General features: G+C 35.1%; 1 protein-coding gene across 2 annotated transcripts in view; it reads left to right on the top strand.

Annotated features, from left to right (window-relative positions):
* The window catches only part of ANGPT1 (angiopoietin 1), a 246,296-nt gene that overhangs the window by 181,306 nt on the left and 41,480 nt on the right, over positions 1 to 23,510 (top strand). For both annotated transcript variants that reach the window (XM_060115906.1, XM_060115905.1), the window contains exons 5-6: positions 9,701 to 9,828; positions 18,529 to 18,630. In XM_060115906.1, the coding sequence (XP_059971889.1) occupies positions 9,701 to 9,828; positions 18,529 to 18,630 (230 nt within the window). The remainder of the gene's footprint in view (positions 1 to 9,700; positions 9,829 to 18,528; positions 18,631 to 23,510) is intronic.

Raw genomic sequence — 23,510 nt, 5'->3', positions numbered from 1 at the left:
AAGATGCTCTTTAAGTCTTCCCACATGCGTGAGAAATCATTTATTCAAAATCAGCATATTCCAGTCAGGCTGAAGACATTACATGGGAAATTAACACACATGAAACACCTGAAATATCTTTATTAATGAAATGACCTTCTGAACAAATGGCAAGGATCATGTAGCACTTATAACTGCCCATCAGGGTGCCCAAAGGGAAAACACAGAAATGAATTTTATAAAAAGTGACTGATCACTTGATTAAACAAAGATTGTGTGTAAATCCATTTTCAACTTTTAGTAATTTTTTTTCATTCTTAGTTGCTCTAAGTGTAATATGCATTGTATACATTCAGTTACATATGTGAGTCACTTGACATTAGTGGAGTGTTACAAAATTTATTTAAATGCACTAATCAAAAATAGAAATATGTAGAATTACTTCACGTTTCATTATTCCACCCTGAAACAAGTACCATAAAATTAGCAATCCACGTATGACATAGGGTACTATGCATGTCCACATGGATTTAAGTGTTTATGTACCTTATACGTCTCAATAGCACAGGGAGATCAGCTCGATGCTTTGTAACGACCTAGAGGGGTGGGATAGGGAGGGTGGGAGGGAGATGCAAGAGGGAGGGGATATGGGGATGTATGTATACATATAGCTGATTCACTTTGTGATACAGCAGAAACTAACACACCATTGTAAAGCAATTATACTCCAATAAAGATGTTAAAAAAGAAAAAAATTCTCTGAACAGTTGATTGCAGGGGTGTAGGGCTTATTTTAAATATGACTCCTTTGTAAGAATCAAAAAATTAAAGAGAGATAAAATTTTTAAAATGTATATATTTACCTACAATTATATGTAATGAGTAATATATTTTCCACATAATGTATCTCTTTAAGTAGTAAAATTTTAAGAAAATTTTAAAATATCATAATGGCAAATTTTCTGCAGTGTTTTCATAAAAGATTTTTCTAATAATTTAATTCATTATCAGCATGAATTAATTTACACCATAATACCATGATGCCTTTCTAAAAGTATATAATTTATCCCTTATGTTATATTTTGCCCAAGCTATTATCATTTCTTATTTTTGCCTACTTTAAAAAAATTACTATTTTTTCCTCATACCCACAAAAAATCTTTTACTTATCAATTTTCTCAGTGTTTTCAGGCCTGATTCTAGAAGAAGAGCATAAACACAGACATATGCCCACTCTCGCCTCCCCAACCAGCCCTCCTCTAAACTTGTAGCTTCTAACAAATGGTCCATAGGCTGGGGGATCAATAATTAGGCTTCTGAGAATAATATCTAAAACTAATGGGGGTAAATCCTGATCAGCATGACTTTTAGGGTATGGACATTATTAAATCCAATGTGGCTGCTCAGGGACCTCTTACTTCCTAATCCTCTGTTTGCTTTTGAAGTTGTGGGCCATCACTGCTTCATACTTCTGCTGAGAGCTCCCATCTCACAGAAAATTCTGCTACCTGTTCCTCTCTTCTATCTTCATCTCAACATTTTTCTTCTTTCTTATCATTTCTGCCTCCTGTCATTTTCCCATACTTCCTGCTTCCATGAGAAGAGCCTATACCCATTCAAAATTAAGGCCTGTCCTGATTCACCTAAGACCCTAGGGTGGGACCTTTTCAGCTAAGTATTGCTGGGGATTCACTCTGTGACAAATAACGTATTAGAGTTCTATTTGGGTTTGACATTACTTTAGAAGCCAGTAAGAAGTAGTTTAGGCTTTACAGTTAAAGACTTCCACTACTTATAAGTTTTGGTGAAGTTAGATAGCATCTCAGAGTTTCAGTTTTCTCATATATAAAATGATATATTGACAAATCCATCTCATAAGATGTTTATGAGTGTTAAATGAAATGAAGCATATAAAACATAGTTAGCACAAGAAATTCAGAGTTGAGCACATAATTAGTATTCAATGAATGCTAGTTGATTTTATTATGATCATAATTATTATATTTCCACCAAGATGATAGTTAAGATTTTACATATTATCTACAAAATATGTACACATAAAGAATTTAAATTAGAATAAAAACAGTTCTTTTTATAAAAAATTTAATTAAAATAATAATGCAACAAGTAAACAATGTTCAAGTGTTCTCTATACCACAGTTAAAAGGAAAAGGAATAGTAGATTTTTAAAAAGGAAGCCTTTAGCTACTCAACCAAAGACTTCAGATTGAAAGTATTTATAAATATGTTTGTTATATTGTGACATAGCAATTTATGTTACATATAAATATACATTAGATTAAAAAAATAGGTAATTGCCATTTTTGTAGGTTAAAAACAATCATGCTGAGATATCAACCCACAGATATTTAGGTTCATATGCATATATTTTATATGAAATAAAATACCAATTTTGAAAGTTTTAATTTATAAGCTTAAAACTCGTATGTGTTTATATAGCTATACATATGTGATATGTATTTATGAAATCATCGGTAGGTCTTCCTCACCCACCCACAAAATATTGAAATATTGAATATTGCCTACAAACCTTTAAACATATTTTCTACACCCTTGAAATGCAAAATATTACCTTCTTCTACTTCTAGAAGTCCTTTCAAGTAAATTAGGATACCAGGGAATTTCTTAAATGGCCTTTCCATGAAATACCCACACACCTGGCTGAAGACTAGAGAATCTAATCAATCAGTTTTTTGCTTGTTTGCACCTTGTCAGATATGCCATTTTACTCATCTGTATGTTCATTTACCTTCAGTGACCTGTTGTGTTGAAAATCACAGGCTAGGGTCAGTTCCTAGTACTATGATCTCCTTAATGCTAATGGTTCAAAAAGTACCACAAGAAGTATCCTTAAACCAATAACATGATCTGCATACATTCTGATGTTTGCTAAATACTGGAGAGATATGAATGATTATCCACATCTAAGATTTAAAAAGAATAATTGAAGAATTGATCCCTTTATAGCAACTTATTAGGAATTAAGTAGGATCAAGGGCTCCTGCTTTTTAAATTGTCTCCTCTGGTAGCAAGGCTAATTGTCTTCTGCATTCTCTACTAGGTTTTCTGAGACTCAGAATTACCAATTCCACATTCCAGGAAGTTTTCTCTTGAGGGTTCATCTGAATTGAAGTGACCCTCTGCCTTAGCTTTCATGGTTCTTCCCTCAAGTCAGCCCAGTGGTAGATATGCCATCTGGGTTGGAATTGAGTAGGCAAATGAAGGCAAGGGCCAGATAAAGCTAACAGCTGCTGGAGTCAGCATCTCAGGTTGCTCATTGGCTGAATGTTGGCTGGTGAAAGACAGACATGCATCTGCTTATGTCCCTGTTCTTTCCCTTTAGATCACAGAGATTTGGTTGTATAGATAAGGGATGAATAATGATTCCTTCCTAAGACTTTCCTAAGATTTATTTGCTGATATTGATGTGGGTAAAGTCTTTGAACTGGCATACCAAGCTCTTAAAATTTAGTTCAGATAGCTTTTTTACATGTTTTATTCTTTCAGGTGTTATCTCTTCTGAACAGCCTTCCCCAAGTCTACCTGGTCAGAAATAGAGTGTAGTCTCTGCACCTACTCTCAATGCACTTGATACATATCTCCAAAACAGCAATTGTGTGCATTATCTCTGTTCGGTATTATATTTAAACTGGTATCATTAGACTGAGAAGCTGTTGCTAGTCATCTTGTGACCAGGTAGAGAGTCAGCAACAAGTGAGTCAAGAAAAAGATAAGTAAACCAATACCTGATCACACTGTTTGAAACCTGATCGTGCTTTCCCTAAAGCTCTATCCTAGATTGTTGAATTACATGATTCAATAAATTATCTTTTTGCTTCAGCCAGCTTGAGTTGGGTTTTTCCCTATCATGGAAGATACTAATCATAGATATAGCTATCATGAGATATTATGGAAGACCTACTAATGGGTCTTTCTCTCATCAGACTGTGATCACATTAAGGACAGGTTGTGGTTTTCTTATGTCTATATCTCCATTGTCTTGAAAAAGTCATGCAAATAGCAGATGTTTAATCAATATTTACTGAAATTGTTAATATAGGATGGGTTAAACTAAGAAGGGACAGGAGGCAGTCTTTTAAATTGAGACAAATTAAAAGCCTCAGTCTATTTATCTTATATTTAGGCTTTCATTAATTTTTAATGATGACAACTGAGGAAGGATAGTGGGATCAGTAAGAGAAAAAGAGAACATCGGTTTCAAAAGAAAATATTAGGTAACATTAAACAAATGAAAGTTGGGGTTGCATCAGGAACTGCTCAACAGGCAAGTAGAAATGAGAATATGGAGGTCATGGGAGAAGCAAATACATGGTGTCAGAAATGCTTGTATCTTAGAAATCTGTGTAAAAGTTTGAAGCCGTAGAAGATAGTTTGCAAAAAAGAGCAGATGAAAAAGGAATAGAGATCCAAGAATAGAATCTTGGTGAGCATCTATTGGTAGGTGAGGAGAGGAACAGAACCCAATGAAGAGGAAAGAGAAAGGACAATTAGAGAAGTAGAAAAGGGACTAAGAGAGGTCAACACAAAAGGCAAGGGCAAAGATAGGCAAAGACAACTTCTGAAGAGGAAAAAGGTAGAGGAGACTTATTTTAAATGGTGTTGATCGTCATAGTAAACCATAAAACAACATCATATATAAATAGAGAAGACAGGAGTGAGATTTAATCTTGAAAAAAGTAGAAAGATTTGAAATACACTTTTCAGGAAATGTAATAAAGTCTGTTAGAAATGACCAAGGGTTTGACTGAGAAGCATAGAGAACACAGCTGAGTTTAGAAAGTACACATTTGAATGGCATTAAATAGCCTCACTTTAGTGTTTGCAGTCTAGAAATGGGGGTGAGAATGTGAATAAACGTCCTCCTTGGGTCAGGATTTACCCATACAAGGGGTTAGTGGATGACAGGACAGTGGAAGGAGGGCACTAGCAATTCCACCCGAACCGTGCTTAAATGCCTCACTCTCAGACTGAAGATAGGAAGAAAGAAAAAGGAGGCTAGGAAGAGGCGGATAGTAATGGTGGGGATCTAGACTCTCAATTAGAAGAAAGACAAACTCATTAAGAATTAAAGAATGGGAGAGGAAAAAATAAGAGTATGTGGTCAAAGACGGAACTTTTAGATGTAAAGATCATTTTTTAAGAATTCATGCTTTTAAATGAGTGTATTATTATAAGCTAAACCACTTTTACAGATATAGCTAAAACACCTGTATCAAGTATCAGGATTTCTCCTCCCTGCTCTGTCCAGTTGATGCTTCTTTTATCTTCTTCCATCAGGTTTTCCATGTTGGTCTCTTGTCATTTATCTTATATTCCTCCAGGCACTATCTTCCATCTTGCTGAATCTCAAGACCTCCTACAAAAATTTATCCTTAGTTCTAACACTTGCAATGTTCAGTTAATTCATCTTTGTTCTTGTCTTTCTGTGTTTTAAAATGTTTACTGTGTGTCCAATTTTACAATATCTAATCATAACACTGAATTTCAGAATTCTTCAATATTTAACAAAGAAAATAGGCATGAAAATTGAAGCCATGAGATTAAATCTCTACAATCAACATATGGTGTATACATCATATATCATTTCATCTGAAATAATCTTTAATTCTTAATAAATAAAGCTTACAGTATACAGCAAGATTAGATTACCTGGGTTTTTTAGACTTAAACTTAACAATGGTGTGCCTTGATGTAGTCAGTGAATGAAGTAAGCCAATTATTAGCCAACTCTGACAAGGAGAGGCCAGCTCAATATAATCCTAAATGTAACCAGTCAATTGTAACTTCCCTGCATTTAGTCAGCTACAGTATTTATATTTGAGGGTAGAAGACGGCAGCATCCACCACTCCATTGAGTGGGTTGGCTAGCCTTCCACAGCCTGAGTGTCCTTTCCATAAGAAAGAATAATAATAAAATGTTGCCATTGATGATATCATTATTACCATAACAGCAATAACTACCATTTCTTGGCACTTACTATAATTCAGTCACTCTGCGTTATGTAATTCACATACTTGCCTCAGAGATATGTATAAGTTCCCCACTTTATAGATTAAAAAAAGAAAGCAAAACTCTGAAAGTCAATCTACCCTTACAGAAGGGGTCTTCAGACCATAGAATATAATACAAATATTAAAGGTAAGCTCTGAATGAAACTTTTAAATTGCTTTTAAATGCTATATTACTCTAAAATGTAGCCTGGATCAAACTTTCAAACATAATATTACTAATTAGTAAGTAATTAAAAACAAGCAGTCTAATCATCTGGAAAGAATGTATTTCAATTTTTCAAAAATATGAAACTATATTTCAAGAAAATGAAACATCTATATCAGATATGTTGCCACAATGACAACAACGAATCCATAGTATAACCATAGCACTAACTGTACCATTTACGGTAGACTCCTCCAACCACTTTTCCAGTTATAAGACTTAACATCCATAGTTTGAACATTTTTATAAATTAGTTTCCAGAAACATAAGATAGTATCCAACTTTTTCCTTTTTTCTGTGTTATTGAAAAAGTGTGTGAAATAGCTTCCCTCTTCCCCCACAACAGTCTTTTCACCCACATCATCCTGAAGAGGAAAAGAAAAGGGGAAGGGAGGTGGCAGAGAAGTGGGAAGGAAATGCATTCTCCTTACATAACTAAATAAGGGAGGGCAGGAAGTGGTACATTGAACAAGAAAACGTTTTCTCTTTCTTTAGATAAATGATTTTCCCCACCTCTCACCCAAAAAAGAAAAATGGGTTTACCGTTGAATTCCTCTTGACCACATCTTCCTGTTTGTTCATCCTCTCAAGGGATTATAAATTTTAGTTAGTATTTCTTGACATCGTTTTTTTTTTTTTTTTTTTTTTTTTTTTGCGTCTGATTTGGTTATTTTCAACAGAAGAGCAAGCATTTAGAATTTAGGAAGGTTTTGTTTTAGAAAAATAATAGTCCATTTAGCTTAAAATAAGTAAGCATAAGTGAAATGTGTTGACGTTTTTGAAAACAAGACCTTTGTATAATCCATTGACGTGCCCAGTGCCGTTAAAAGTAGCTTTTGAGTATATAAATATTCATTTTTAATTGCTATTTGCATACATTCTATGCAATGCTTCTTCGCCATCATATGATGTTAGTCCTCTGATTACTTATTTTGTGTTGATATTGCAATTGTTTTTTTTTGTGTGTGTGTTTTTATTTAAATATTTATTTATTTATTTGGTTGCATCAGGTCTTACTTACTGCAGGTGGCCTGCTTAGTTACGGCTCGCCAGCTTCTTAGTTGTGGCACATGGGCTCCTCAGTTCTGGCAGGCAGGCTCCTTAGTTGTGGCATGCAAGTGGGATCTAGTTCCCAGACCAGGGATCGAACCTGGGCCCCCTGCATTGGGAGTGTGCAGTCTTTTTTTTTTTTTTTTTAACATCTTTATTGGAGCATAATTGCTTTACAATGGTATGTTAGTTTCTGCTTTATAACAAAGTGAATCAGTTATACATATACATATGTTCCCATATCTCTTCCCCCTTGCATCTCCCTCCTTCCCACCCTCCCTATCCCACCCCTCTAGGTGGTCACAAACCACCAAGCTGATCTCCCTGTGCTATGCAGCTGCTTCCCACTAGCTATCTATTTTACGTTTGGTAGTGTATATATTTCCATGCCACTCTCTCACTTTGTCACAGCTTACCCTTCCCCCCTCCCCATATCCTCAAGTCCATTCTCTGGTAGGTCTGTGTCTTTATTCCCGTCTTAACCCCTAGGTTCTACATGACCTTTTTTTTTTCTTAGATTCCATATATATGTGTTAGCATACGGTATTTGTTTTTCTCTTTCTGACTTACTTCACTCTGTATGACAGACTCTAGGTCCGTCCACCTCACTACAAATATCTCAATTTCGTTTCTTTTTATGGCTGAGTAATATTCCATTGTATATATGTGTCACATCTTCTTTATCCATTCATCCAATGATGGACACTTAGGTAGGGGAGCGCACAGTCTTAACCACTGTGCCACCAGGGAAGTCCCTGATATTGCAATTGTGATGGGTGGTATTTAGAAGTAGCTTTTAATATAAGTAGGCAAAACCACTAGTGCAAACAGGAGCTATGTAGAGAACCATAATGCTATTAAATGTTATAATTCTATATTTTTGTTATAGCAACATATATGACATGGATACTTCATTTCCTTGAACCATAGTAATTTTTGAAAATTTGAAATATTTATATTGAGATAGTCATTCTTTCTACAAAGATTAGACTGTTAATTTTTAATTACCTATAAATTAGTAACACCATGTGTCAAATATAAATCAGGTTAGTATTTTAGATTGTTAGAACATTTAAAATCATTTTAAAAGCACTGATTCATAGCTTACCTTTGATATTATTATTTTAAAATACCATAGTGACTCAAAGTGATTGAAAGCAGATAACTATTAAGTAACCAGAGACTTTAAGGGCAAGATTATAAAATAGTCTTAACTTCAAAAAAAGGCTAATGAAGCAAATTGCTAAAATAACATGTATTTATTAGAAAATACTAAATCATAAATATTTTACAAAGATGCCACTTATATCTTTAGCTGAGGACTATTAAATGAGTCATTTTTGTATTTTGATCTCATTAATAAGAACTTAATAGTGGATGAAGCTCAATGAATGAAATAAAGTTCCTCTCAGTAGAGGCTATATCTCTAATTAAATTTCTTTTTCCACTTGACTTCAGCTTTTACTGAGCTCTTCCACCTATATAACTTAATTTCAAATCTTATTAATTTTTTTTTTTTTTTTTTTTTTTTTTGCTGTACGCCGGCCTCTCACTGTTGTGGCCTCTCCCGTTGCGGAGCACCGGCTCCAGACGCTCAGGCTCAGCGGCCATGGCTCACGGGCCCAGCCGCTCTGCGACATGTGGGATCTTCCCGGACCGGGGCACAAACCTGTGTCCCCTGCATCGGCAGGCGGACTCTCAACCACTGCGCCACCAGGGAAGCCCAGCCAAATCTTATTAATTTTTGTTCTTCTATTTGTATGTCTCCCACCTGATAGTTTAACTTCAGACCATTAAATAAAAAACAAAGTTTACTTCCCTTTTCATTCTAGATTGTTAAATTGGATCAGAGACTTCTTTCTACCTTTTAATTATTTTGAGAGTCTTTAAAAACTAAAAATTTCTAGGAGCTCTTCAATATAAAGCCACAGAAAAACAGTACAACCTTCTTTTAGTATCTTAAACCTCCATATTGTATTTTTATATTTGAATTTATCTTCACCTCTCCCTCCTCCAAAAATGCTTTAACATTTTTCAAACTTTCCTATGAAATGTAGGTAAGAACATTTTAGAAATTTTAGAGAAACATTGACAGAATTGTTACCAATTGCAGGTATTACATGATCAGGTTATTTGTCCCTTGAGTTGATGTTCTGGAAGTGATAGAGAAAAAAACAAGAAATTAAGCAAAATATAAAAAGTATTCAGTTACAAACTGATCACATATTTTTCCTATAGTTTTGTAATTCTGTGAGTCACCTAAAAATCTAGTATTGTTCTTATGATTGATTTTTCAATAAATGCAACATTGACATTTGTTTGGAGGAAATGAAGACCTGCTTACCTATACTTGGAGTCCATTTTGGCACTAATGGTACTGATATTCACATATTGCAATCTTTTTTTTTGCAGTTTTACTAAAGGGAGGAAAAAAAGAGGAAGAAAAGCCATTTAGAGACTGTGCAGATGTATATCAAGCTGGTTTTAATAAAAGTGGAATCTACACTATTTATATTAATAATATGCCAGAACCCAAAAAGGTAAAACCAGAAGTGTTTGTTTATGAGATGTAAACCAGATCCTAGTTGAATTGCTGAATAATCAGATTGATTTGTGGGCTTGTTAAACTGAAAATATATGTGCCTGAGCTCTTTCCTCCCAAAGATACTCTGTTTCCCAGGTCCATAAAAGATGAAAACCCTATTGTACAGACCTCTTCCAACCCTCACATATCCCATCCCTATTTCACACAAAGTTTTCCATTTACTCTCTGCTCATTCCTGGAATGTCCCATTGTTCATAAATGCTTGCCTTGTACAGATTACATGTTGAAGTCACATATACTTCAAGTGCATGGAGATGAGTTAGGAACCATCTTCTAAAGTCCTAAGGACCCAGATGGTACACATCAACTACAGTTCAAATACCGTGGAGAGAGAGCTAGAGACATGTTTCTAGAACCACTGCTCCTATTTGGGTAGAGAAACATATTTGATCTTAACTAATAATCTTGAAAGGACTTGCTTTTCCTATTTACCTAAAAGAGTGTGTTGGAGGATAGTTTTCATCAGTATATTGAACAGGATCCAAAGTAAACTCTGAAGTAAGAAAACACTGTCTTGCTGTCACACCTCCTCTGTATACTCTTTCTCCCTATTTATTCATTAAATCATCCATCCATTCCTTCATTCAATACAAATTAAGTGTATGTCATTTATTTGTCAGTAAATGACTAAGGACATAATATAAAACAGTTCCCAGTGTAGTGGTGAAGACAGACAATTACACAGAAATTATAACATACTGTAGAAGTGTAGTGATAGAGGCTGTTTGAAGCAGGGTTTATGGAGAGCCTTGAAGAAAGGCGTTTTTCAACGTATAAAAAACTTTAGCCAGATGCTCAAGACCCCAAGAGGACCACCTGCTCTTGCAGTGCTTAATCCTCAAAAGATGGAACAATTTTTCTCCTTTCATTGCCCCACCTAAATTACCATTCCTTTGTCCCCATTTCCTCTGGGTACTGTGCAAATGCTCTTGGAAGGCTTTCCCTGATTCCCTCAAGCAACTTTTCATGACTCTCTCACTACCAGAATTCTATGAGGCAAGGATTTTACTTTTATCTTTGATTTCTCAGGACCCAGAATAGTTTCTGGCACATAATAGGTCCTCAGTAAATATGTGCTGAAATGAATAAATAAATAAATGACCTGCTGATGATAATACCAACACTTCTGTGTAGTATATAGTAAGTAAACCTAACTTACTTAGTCAATCTGATTGTTCGTTTCCTTTGATGGATGAGGGAAATGGATCATGGAGACCAGTTTGCCAGATGTCACAGATGTCACACATATGTCAAGAGGGAGAGTCTGGACTCTGCTATCCTCTCTCCTGATTTCAGTGAGGATTAGTGGTTTAAGTTAGCTCAATGATTTTTCTCTTTGCTGGAACAGAATTTTCTTCTGAAAAGAGGTCTTCCATACTGATCTATAACAGGGGGAAGAGATAGAGAAAGTGCAGGGGGTAAAAAAGGTGGCAGGCAGTTATGGACATTGCTACCTGGGTCACCTACCAGAGAAGTTTGGTTTCACTGTATTTCATTTTGGGCTTCTGTGCAAAACTTCACTGAATCAGCTGTGTTCCATGTCTTAAAAAAAAAAAAAATTTGTGAAGATACAATAGCAAGTTTAGGAGTAAAGAGGAGAGGGTAGGGCTTCCCTGGTGGCACAGTGGTTGAGAGTCCGCCTGCCGATGCAGGGGACACGGGTTCGTGCCCCAGTCCGGGACGGTCCCACATGCCGCGGAGCGGCTGGGCCCGTGAGCCATGGCCTCTAAGCCTGCATGTCCGGAGCCTGTTCTCCACAACAGGAGAGGCCACAACGGTGCGAGGCCCACGTACCGCAAAAAAAAGAGGAGAGGGTAATTTATTGTAAAAATGAGCTTTTTGAATCCTTTGGATCATATGACATGAAGCCTTCCTACTCTGCTTACTGATAACTTAAAATCATACTTAAGTTTAAATTCAATTCATACATGTGCACAGGCATGTATGCACGCCCACACACTGACACACCATACAGATGGCATGTGAAGTGTGTTAGAAACTGTCCTGGGGGAGAGGAGTGGAGCTAACATAAATACTTTCTGCAATTTACCTATTGTGCTGCCCAAGACCTGAAAGAACCCCTAAATGATTGTCACGTCCCCTCTAACATAATGACTATAAAAATAAAGTTAACTAAAAATATTGTGACCCTCCTTTTAGACTCTTAATAATTCTATATGAATGAATATATAAATAAAAGAAATTTTAAAGTTTTTAGATTAATTTTTACACTTTTAGAATCTTTTTCAGTCCATCACCAATACTACCTCGTGGCCCTTAGTGAGAGCATTACAAAAAGTTTGATCATTCCATTAAATTTAAGTCATGTAAATTCATAACTCTATTCTAGTTCAAAATGTTTTGAGATGCAAATAATGCACAGGCTATTTGCAGAACCACTGCTTCTGTTAGGGTGGAAGAAAAGTATCCTAACTCATAATCTTGAATAACTCATAAACTTGAATAATAACTCAAACTTGAACAATAACTTACAAACTTAAATAAATTTGCTTTTTTAAAAGATTACATGAAAAACTGGGTTAGAGGATCCAGTTCACTAGTTCAGTGGCTGACTTCTATGTTGGTTTCACAAGGATAACATGACTTAAATTTACGCCTCTGCAAAATAATGAATTTTACATATTATAGAGCTTCGGTGTTGTTCTTAAAAAAATCTAAAATATTAAATCCACAAATGCCAAATACCTGCTAAATTAAACTTACTAGATTTAGTCCCAGGGAAAAATATTACCGCAAACAGATTAGCAATCATTATCAATACAGGCCTGTAAGAGGCAAATTTTATCACTATGGAAACAGCCCCATGGCGCTTCAGATGGAAGAAGGAGAACTTCACGTCATTTGTACTGTCATTAGAGTTAGTTCAATTGGAAATAATAGCAGAGCATTGTGAGATGGGGAGATAACTGACCATAAGGAAGAAAGACTTTGGCCTTCCTCTTGACTTAAGTGTTCATTCCCTTGTTTTATTCTTTCCCTTTTATGATCACGATCCTTTCACAAGTAGTAATATTGTTCTGTTATGGAGATGGATACTTTAGGCTGATGCACCTGCACTTTCTGGTAGGTAGCAAGTTTTGTTTTAAATCCCTTATTATATTCACATAGCTTAACATTAGTGAGAACAAATATTGTGTGAACTTCCCCAATGTAATTTAGAAACTGATTAATATAATAGTTCAAAAGTACTGTGCATTTACGGTTTGCCAGGTTCTATTCTAAGCACTTTAGATATATATACTCACTTGTTTACTCCTTTCAATAACTCTCTGATATAGGTGCTCCCATTATCCCTATTTTAGAAAAATAACTTGCCCAAATCACATAGTAAATATTGAACACAGACTTTGTAACCAAGGAATTAACTCTAGACTGTACCATCTTAAGAGGGGACTAAGTAGGATAATTACTTATATTAGTATTGACTGAAGCCGTACCATTCATAATTTTTTATAGGAACCTATGTGAATGACACGGCAAAGAGTTTGTTGTCAGAAAATTATGTTCTGATTGTAAGCCATCCCACTTCCTCATTTTCTTTTCTTATTTTGATATAAATAATTGGTATCCTCTCGGTTCTATAAAAAGTGCTTGGAAAATGCATCTTTAGGACCTTCACCCTTCCATGTAGATTATACTTTGGAGCTATAAAGTTTGGTGCTAATTGTGGATATGCTTAACAAAAACTTTGCTCATTTTAATGCTTGCAGAAGTTCTAGCAAGGGTGAGAAACTCAAGGCAAGCCTATATAAAAACAAAACAAAAAGTTCAATTATGTATGATATAAGATATGGATCAATCAATTAAATTGGCCTATTTAGGCAATTAACAAAAACTATTAATAGGAATTATTAATTTTAGGCAGAGTGGGAGTTGCAAGTATACACAATTGTTACACAGTTGTTTTGACTGACATCATTCCCTGCCAAGAAAGACTGTCTGCAAAATTTAGAAGATTATTATGTTTTCAAATGTGACATGGAAGCCAAAGGCAGTTTTCTAGGACTATTAAAATTTTCAAGCAGATAGAAAATGAGAATTAGAGCATTTATATATATATTTTTTACTTTTTTTCATTATTAATGGCTTGTGGTTATCTTCCTCTCTGAATTCCCTTCAATGCATGGTAGTAGGGAATAGGGTTTTTCCTTTTATTTCATGTTTCTAAAACCAAATGCACTATAACCAGCTTAGTTTCATTCACTAAAACAAACCATTAAATCATAACTCTGGTTATTGTAAAATATTTTAAAATTTGTTTCTGAATTTATAATTTCCCTAATTCTTGGAAAAGGACTATAACAAATGTATTGAGCCTTTTTTATTTAAGGTTACAGAAAAATAATTAACACTCACAAGGTTAATCATTCCAACTTGCACACAGCATAAAAGCATAAGAACTATGTGAATCAAATTTCCCCTTTTTGTTTGGGTTTAAATCGTTATATTATGTTAAAGGATATTTAATGCTTGAAAGCTTTGACCTTGCCTGGGATAGGAGCCAGTTCAATCTTTTCTCGGATAGAGTTAAGCTCAAGTCATATGATCAATAAATGCAACAGGCATAGTAAATGTAGTGGGGCCTGTGTCTACAGGAAGCACACTGCCAGATAGCACAGACCATACCATATTGGCGAAGGAACTTTTCAAGTCCTTTCATATCTCAAATCTTTTGAAACCAACCACCTAATTTTTTTAACTTCCTTCATCTGTTAAGCATAGGCTTTTTATTTTTCTTCTGACTAGAAATAACATGGTCTTTTGTGTGTGTGTGCTAGCATGAATCCAGCTTCATATATATATGTACATATACATATATGTATATGTATATACATATACACGTACACTAAAAAGCATGCTCAAAGATTGATGATGCCAGTATTATTAACAAGAAGCTGGTAATTGTAACCATAAGGACAGTTTATTAAACTTCTATATATTTTGGCTTTATATGTTCTGTATTATTCATAATAAATTATAAATAATAAATTATGTGAAATATATAATAGCTGTTATAATATATGAGATATTATATACATAGAGTATATGTGCACAATATAAATACATATTATCTCATCTGTGAAATACATCTAAGAGATTAATGACAAAGCTTAGTATGTGCCAAACACTGTTCTAAAAACTCCATATGCATTGACTCATTTAGTCCTTGCAAAAGATCCATGACATAGCTTGAGAGAGCAGAGGTGGGACTTGAACACAGGCAATGTTGCACCTGAGTCCATGCCCCTAACCAATGTGTCATTCAGTTCTATTGTGTCCACATTCCGCAAATGGCAGCTGTTATCCTTGCTGTTATTACTGAGTCCTAATAAGAATTGCAGAGCATAAGTCTAACCTCTTAAGTTCTCTGCACTTTAGCTTCCAAGGCAGTAATTTGCCTGGGTAACTTCTCTCTCCTCTGGGCAACTTCCTCTGGGTCTTTAACTAAGAAGTACTCCCAACACATCTTAACATTTTCAAGTCAGTAGATACCTTTGTTTATTTGTTTGTTTGTTTTTGCAGTACGTGGGCCTCTCACCGCTGTGGCCTCTTCCGTTGCGGAGCACAGGCTCCGGACGCACAGGCCCAGCAGCCATGGCTCACGGGCCCAGCCACTCCACGGCATGTGGGATCTTCCCGGACCGGGGCACGAACCCATGTCCCCTGCATCAGCAGGCGGACCCCCAACGACTGTGCCACCAGGGAAGCCCGATACCTTTGTTTAAAAGGAAAGTTGTCTTTTTCTAAAATTAGTGAGTGATTTTAAAACTTTTTAAGTGCATAGAATTTTAATAATATAGATAATAGTAATAAAAAAAACTGTAAAGAACAGTTTTCTCTACACACTCTATGTTTATAGATGTAGTTATTCCTTTCCCTGAGTGTGTTAAGTGGACTTTATAGGTTTGCAAACACAGTTTGGCAAACTTTCAGGCAATCAGTGTCCATTAGGAAATCAAAATCTGGAAAAAAAAATTCTAGATTAACCAGTCAAGGCAGGGTAAAATATACTTAAAAAACAAGTGAAATTAGTTTCCTCTAACAAAATATTTCCTTGACATTTTCACTCACTCTTATCTGTTTTACCAGTAAAGTTCCACTTTGGCCACTTGTGTTGAATCACCAACTATGCCCTCTGTAAACTGTGCCATCTGGATTTTATTCTTATAGGAATCCTTCAGTCTCTCTCTTCAAGGTCACTAATGGCTCCTTCATTTTAAATTTAAGTGTGTATTTTCTTAATCTTTATTTATCTTGACTTGTCTGGAATATTTGATTAAGTAGATTATTCCCCCAACTCAAAATCCATCCCCAGCTTTCACTGCATTCCATTAATCAAGTTTTCCTATTTTATGTCTTTCCTTATTGCATCTCTAGTTTTTCAACAAATATTCATTTAGTACCTGCTAGGCTACTGTCCCTACTGCTCTAGGCACCAGGGACATTAGCAAATAAAATGAAGTTCCTGCCTGTCTAAAGGTTATTGGTGTCTTTTATCTCCATCAGTTGTTCACCAAAGCCCATTCTTGGACCCGACCCTCCCCCCACATCTGTTTCCACTTTTTTTTTTTTTTACTTCTTTAAAATTCCATCTTTGTGCTTTCAAGAAGATTACCCCTAATATAATTTTGAATTAGGTAAACAGGGGGTTCAAATCCTAGATCCAGTACCTGTTATATTACTAATAACCATTGGTAAGTTGCTGAAATACTCAAAGCCTTAGGTTTTTCACCTGCAAAATGGAGATAATAATCATACCTACATCACAAGGTTCTTATGAGATAAATTAGAAAATGCATGTAAAGTGTTTAAATTATCTAGCAGTTAAAAGGCATACTATTGTTATGACTGTTTCTTTCTTAGACCCTCATGCTCTTATCTGTATTCTTACCCTTGATCTACCTACAGTTAGATCATCTCTAACTGATCAATAAACTCCCCCTTTTGGATGACTATGTTATCTGAAACCCTAGGTTTTCAAAACCATGATCATTTTCTTTTCTCACCTGTTAGCTCTCTTCCTTAAATTTCTCATTTAGATTACTGACTCTGTTATTCTCAGGTCACTAGAGTTGAAAATTGTGGATTCTCACATCTCCTTAACTCTACAGGGACACTCAATGTTTTAACTTTTAGGTGTTTTGAGGAAATTATCTGTATTTCGTTCATCATAATATCGCCAGTTGTAACACAGAATCAATGCTCAAAAATGCTTGTTGGGTGAAAAAAATTGAATTAGAGTTAGAATTAAGGAAGCAAAAGACTAGATGGAGGTTATGTTGAGGACAAAGAGCAGGTGCATAGAGGTTAAGGGATTAGTAGAGGGAGAACTTTAGGACAGGGAGAGGAATGTCAAATCTGTGATCTTGGAGGTGAGTCAGTTCCTAGTGATAATGAATACATACTGATGGGTGCATGTTCAAATTAGAGGAAGAGCCCTCAGGAGAGCATTTTGCCTATTTTTGTATGCTCGCAGTTAAGTATCTACTTCCTAGTTCCTTTTACTCTGAGGAAGTACTTGGACAATTTGTCCTTTGAATAACAGTTCTTGCCGTTGTTTTCATACCCTTTAGCCATTTAGCTCCAAATTTAATGCCTCAGGGAAAACACTTGAGGTTTTCCTTTAATCAGGCTCTTTGCCCACACAGCCTGCCTGCTGCTGTTGCCTCATATCTACACCTTTAGCCAGCCTCCAAATTGCTTTAGTAGTCAATTGCCGGGGGAATGATGTTCCCCAAAGCTGAGCCCTTGAATAATCAAGCTGCCACATTTATGCTACATCAATTACAGTGATTGCTCTCCAAAGATAATGCCATTACAGATATGTTTCTCTCCTTGGGTGGACTCTGGGGGAAATGAATCAAATTCTAAATAAGTAGTATTTTATTTAGAATAATTGAAATAAGCATAAGTCTTTGAAAGATTTGGATAACTTTTCCACATGGGAAAGAAATACTTCTCACAGTCAGAAGGAATACAGTATGTCATGTTCTCTTCTTATTGTTCATGACAAAAATTCAAGCAAATAATGTGTTCTCCATATGCTGGGGACCAAATTTTGCCTCTAATGTAATACTGAACCATCAAGAATAATTATTGTAGTATATGAGCATGTAGGAGTTAATATACCATGAAATGTGTAATAACTAAATATAAATGATTTTTTAAATATTATTTTTCAAAAACCTTTATTATTAGTATATTGTGATTTAACAAATTAAAGATAGAAAATTCCAAATCTTATGTTTTAGCAATAAAACGGTCTGTAACTTGGAAACTTTTAGTAGCATTTAAAAAAATTGAATATACATAGTGCCTATTACCATTAAGACAGACTTTTTAAAAATAATTTTTATAGTCTGTGACTGAGACAATTTTCAGCTGACTGATTTAAACCTTTACAAGTAATTTATGCACATTTGATGGGATTTAATCAGAAACAACTCGAATATAGAAGAAATAGCCAATAAAATGTCTAAATTAATATTTTCAATATGGCAATTTTTATTATTTTTGTCTGTAGGCCTATCCTATTTCTGTCTTGAAACATATCTGATACCTGTTTGTTTAAAATAGACGTAATTTTCACTTGACTTTATTTTCCCTTTGTCAGGTATTTTGCAATATGGATCTCAATGGGGGAGGTTGGACTGTAATACAGCATCGTGAAGATGGAAGTCTAGATTTCCAAAGAGGTTGGAAAGAATATAAAATGGTAAGATGAAAGAATTTGCATAGTTTCTGGAGATTTTCTCCACTACACTATGTGATAAACCTTTGTATTTTTAGATGCCTTTCAGTTATTTTAAAAATAAAATGATAATGTTTGTGACATTATTCTCATTAAATATAAAACACTCATAAATCTTTTTCAGTAAATGATTTCCACGTGTGCATCAGAAGGAAAAATATATTACTGAAATTATTTAGTGAACTGTTACATACTGTCTGAATTTGTTCCTGGTTGAATGAGGGTGGAGGAAGCTAGAATTTAGACCCAGGCTGGGTACATGAGCCAGGACAAGGGAAGTGTGCAGGGCTGTGGGCTTTGCTGCAGGACTGGGAGGTACTACCAATGGCTTCACTCACATGGCTGGCAAGTTGTTGCTGGCTATGGACTGAGAACTCCTTGATGTGGCTAAGTCGAGCTTCTCCCAGTACAGTGATCCAGGGTCATCAGACTTACTAAGTGGCAGTTGACATCCCTCAAGCACAAAAATAGAACCTTCCAGTCCTTTTTAAGATTTATTAGACCCAGAAATGGCATGGTTTCACTTCCACTACATTCTTTTAGTTAAAGTTGATGACAGGGCCAGTCCAGATTCAAAGTGAGACAAGTACACAAGGGTGTGAACTGTGAGGCATGATTCACTGAGGCCTCCAAAGTAACAGCAGACATCATCATCATCATCATCACTACCATCATCATATCTAACCCTTTCAATGTTTAATATGTGTAAGCCTCATACATAAATTCTTACCTAATTTTTATATCAAACCTATTATACAAAATTACCTGTGAGAACATAGGATAAAGGTGATGTTACCGAGCAAGGGCTCGTTGCCTAAGGTTTGTAGAAGCCAATACTATGGCACAGGCTTTTGAGAAAAGAAAGAGCTTTTATTTCGAGGTCGACCAGTAAGGAGACAAGAGGCAAGGCTCTTCAAATCTGTCTCCACAATCCAGGTATCAGGGTGAAATTTAAAGGATCAGGGGAATCTCAAACACAGAAGCTGATTGGCTAGGCTTGAATCAGTCCATATAAGCTGCTGGAACCCAGAGTTTTCATATTAAAAGATTTCTTGCTTTGTAAAGAGCTCCAGGAGCAACATTTCTATTCTTTGAGTTCTGTAGACTGAAGACTCTTGGTTCTGGGGTCACCCTGGAGACATGGCTTCCTGTCTTGCACATGCACTGTTCTAGCCTTTACTCTGCCACTTACAAATGGAGTGATTTTTGGCGAATCACTTAACCCATACCTTAACTTTCTCACTTGTTAAAAGAGTACATTAATAATAGTACCTCATCTGCCTTGCAGGGATATTGTGAGGATTAGCTATAAGTAAAGCTCTTGGCACATTGAATTGTCAGTAAACAGTAAGTATTATCATGATCCAAGATTAAAACATCAAAGACTGCAAATTTTTTTTAACTCTGGCAAAAATATTATTTTGCAGTCACCTTAAATCATGATTATTTTCACTACTAAAATGAGACGTGAAGAAGTTATCTGAGAATTAGACTACAAATATAGATTCTGGCAAGTCTGAAATACATGATTATTAATACTAATGGTAAAAGAAAATTTGATATAAAGTTGTCATCACAGTGACTTTCCAAAATGGTGACTTACTAGCTGTAAGCATCTGCTGCCTTGACAAACTAGGCACATTAAGTAAGAGAGACTGACGTATGAAGGATGGCATTGATTCATGTCTTATAAGCATTTACCAAATGTATATATTTTAAGTACTTTTTAAAATTATTGGCATGGGACTGAATTATTGTTTATTCACAATAACCAAAAGCCCCAAACTTTTGTGAAGTTTACTCCTCTCCCTTTTTTATTTATTTTTTATCTGTTTTCCTTTTTTTAAAGTAGAAAGACTATCATGTTTTACTCAAACTAGAACAGTTTATCATACGAGTGTCAATTCTACATGGTCAGAAATGAGATAAACTCCAAACTTCTGAAACATTTTGGCAAAAATGAGTCTGATGACGTCTTTTTGTTTTAATTAAAAGAATTTATTATATGTTATAACTTGGTTAATTTTCACCAAAACACATGGTATAAAGCGTTTCGGTTGTTTCCTCAAGAGCTTTTCTTTCACCTAAAGACAAAATAATGACTCCACAAAGAATGGATATAGACCCCTTATGCCGACGCTTATCAATAACACCCACTTCTGCTCCCTGAATCAGAACTTGCTGCTAGGGTGTACACCCTTTGGGAAAAAGAACTTCTTGGCATGTACCACTTCCTCCTCAGTCTTCCCTGATCTATTATATGCAGTAAGACGCTTCACTTCTTTCTCAGGCACTGAGTGTAGAAATAAAGTTTCATCCCTTCTTCTTTTCTGCCTTTCCTCCCTCCTTCCCTTCATTCTGGTTGACATCGATGGGATGCCTCTTGCTTCATAAGGTCTCCAGAACAATATGTTAAAATTACCAACACATGAAATTACAAATATATAATTATAATTTTTAAAGCTGTCTCAACATGGAAGATTTGTGATTTATTTGATTCTTAACATTGGTTTTAAGCCTACAAAATCTTTTACCTAAGCTTTGTTTTCACTTAAACTTCCTTATGAGGAGATTAAACAAAACCTGGTTTATGGATTTGTAAAGATGTTTGCTGAGAGGGAAGTCCAAAGTGGGCTTTTTTAATGAGGCACTTAGGGAACTATATTAACTCCTTCAAGCCATAAGGATACCATTTAGTGGCCTCCAGCAATAACACTTACCAGCAGTACTTTTGCATATAAAGCCCAATCAAGCTAGGAGTTCCAAACAGTACCCCAGTGGCCTAACTTTACAGAAGGTAGTGACTAATGCCCTGGAGACAACCTGTCTTTGTATTGAAAACAATTACCCATATAAACAGAGCTTCCTACTGACACAAGTATTTCAGGCTGAGCACAATACCTTCTGGGAGTTCTTTGTTTCTGGAAAGAAATTAAGAGCACATTTTCAACTGCATTTTAACCTCTTCACATTAAAAGGAGAAAAATATATAAGAAATTTAAAATGCTGAAATAAATCATCCTCTGATCTTTCTTGGGCTGTCTCAGCAGTTAGAGGAGATGCACAATTGAATTGTATATTAAGCACCTTTGGAAAGCCACAGCTCAGTAACCCTGATTTCTTATCTATTTTCTTTAATCATTTTATGAAAAGAGATGAAATCCATAGGATACATGAACTGTGTCTGTTTTCAATTGTTTCAGCTATAAAAAGTCAACACTTCCTATGAGCATTATCAGACAAAACAAATAAAGTATCAGAGACAATTATTTTATTAACTTGGAAAAATACAAACCAAAACTGAACATTTCTGCAGATTTTGGCAAAAACTAATGAATATTGGTCTTTCCCCTGTGTGCTTTTTTTTTTTTAGCAAAATGTGGTTTTTAAGGCCAATTTTAAGTCAGTATTAGTTTAAGCTAAATTCCAGGGTCTTTTGCCTTTTATTAAAGAGCTGAAGGAGAATTAAAATTGATTAACAATCTATCTGAATTATGATATCAAAATCTTTCATACGATTATGATTGATGTAACTAAACAGTAGTTTTCATGAAAGGATATGTCATAGCATCCTTGGATTTTATTTATAAAAAGGAAGAAATTCTATTTTTATTAATATTGTTTGTTTATTCAATAAGGACTTGCTCCTTTTTCAGTGTCAGCCCTGAATTTTGTATATTTTACTTTTATTCTTATGAATGTTGCAAGCTGTTTATTTGGAGTAAAATATAAACCTGTGGTAAGCTGTTATGTGTACAATAATGTGTAAACCTTTTTTTGCTTGTTTGTGCATTGGTCATCTCTGTATTTCAGGCATAAATATGAATTTTTTCAAGGACAGCCCCATAGTACATAATCAACACTTAACTCCTAATATCTTCAATATGAAGATGAAGTTTTATCTCTTCCCTTGTATCACTTAGGTAATTTGATCTGGTTAATTTCTTTTTTCTCATTTGCACTCGGAATACTTATTCTACATCATAATCCTATGGTTCCCCACCTTTGGTACACAGCACATTCACCTGGGGAACCTTTTAAATGTACAGATCTCTAAGACCACCCCAGACATACTGAGTCAGAACTTCCATACAGGAACCAAGTCATCTATATTTTGAAAAAGCTCCACAGCTCTTTCTGATGTGCACTGCCAATTGAAAGTAAGTGTCAGAATGATCGGTTTATTAGCATGGGCTTAAGATCTCAAAAATTACCTCTTTTGTAGATCCTAAAACTTTTGAAATGTAGTGAGAAAGGGATTTTAAAAAATAGGACCACAGTAGAGTTGAAGAAGACAGCTTCTCTTTAGCATTAGGAAAGCAGAAACAAGAGTAAGAAGATAATCTGTAGACACAAACTATGGTTTGTGTCATAGTTTAGCCCCAGTTGCAACCAGTTGGTTTAAATTTCTTGTTTAATAATTAACTTCTTGGATTAAAGTGACAGTACTCATTTGTATAAACCAATATTCAACTTGTCATAAGAATACATTAGTTCCTAGCATCTGAAAGCCATTTAAAGAATTGGTTCATATCCCCTTATTAATTCTCAGGCTAAGACAAGACCTGGATTATTTTTGTTCCCTTTCTCATACAGAGTAGAAAAGAACCTGCTTAACATCATATAGCTTATAGTCTCTTGGGAGACAGGCGAGTAAACAGAAAATTACTATATATTGTGATATATCCTCTAATTATAATAAAAACAACTAGATTTTTGTTAAGTGCTTCTCATGCATCAGCACTGAGATAGATGCTTTAGGTATATTATCTCACTTTTTTCTCACAACAGTATATATGGAAATGACATTTTAAATCCTTGTTTTGCATATAAGGAAACTGAGG

Source organism: Mesoplodon densirostris, chromosome 13, assembly GCF_025265405.1.
Source record: "Mesoplodon densirostris isolate mMesDen1 chromosome 13, mMesDen1 primary haplotype, whole genome shotgun sequence".
NCBI classification, from domain to species: Eukaryota; Metazoa; Chordata; class Mammalia; order Artiodactyla; family Ziphiidae; genus Mesoplodon; species Mesoplodon densirostris.
This window is presented reverse-complemented; position numbering and strand designations above follow the sequence as displayed.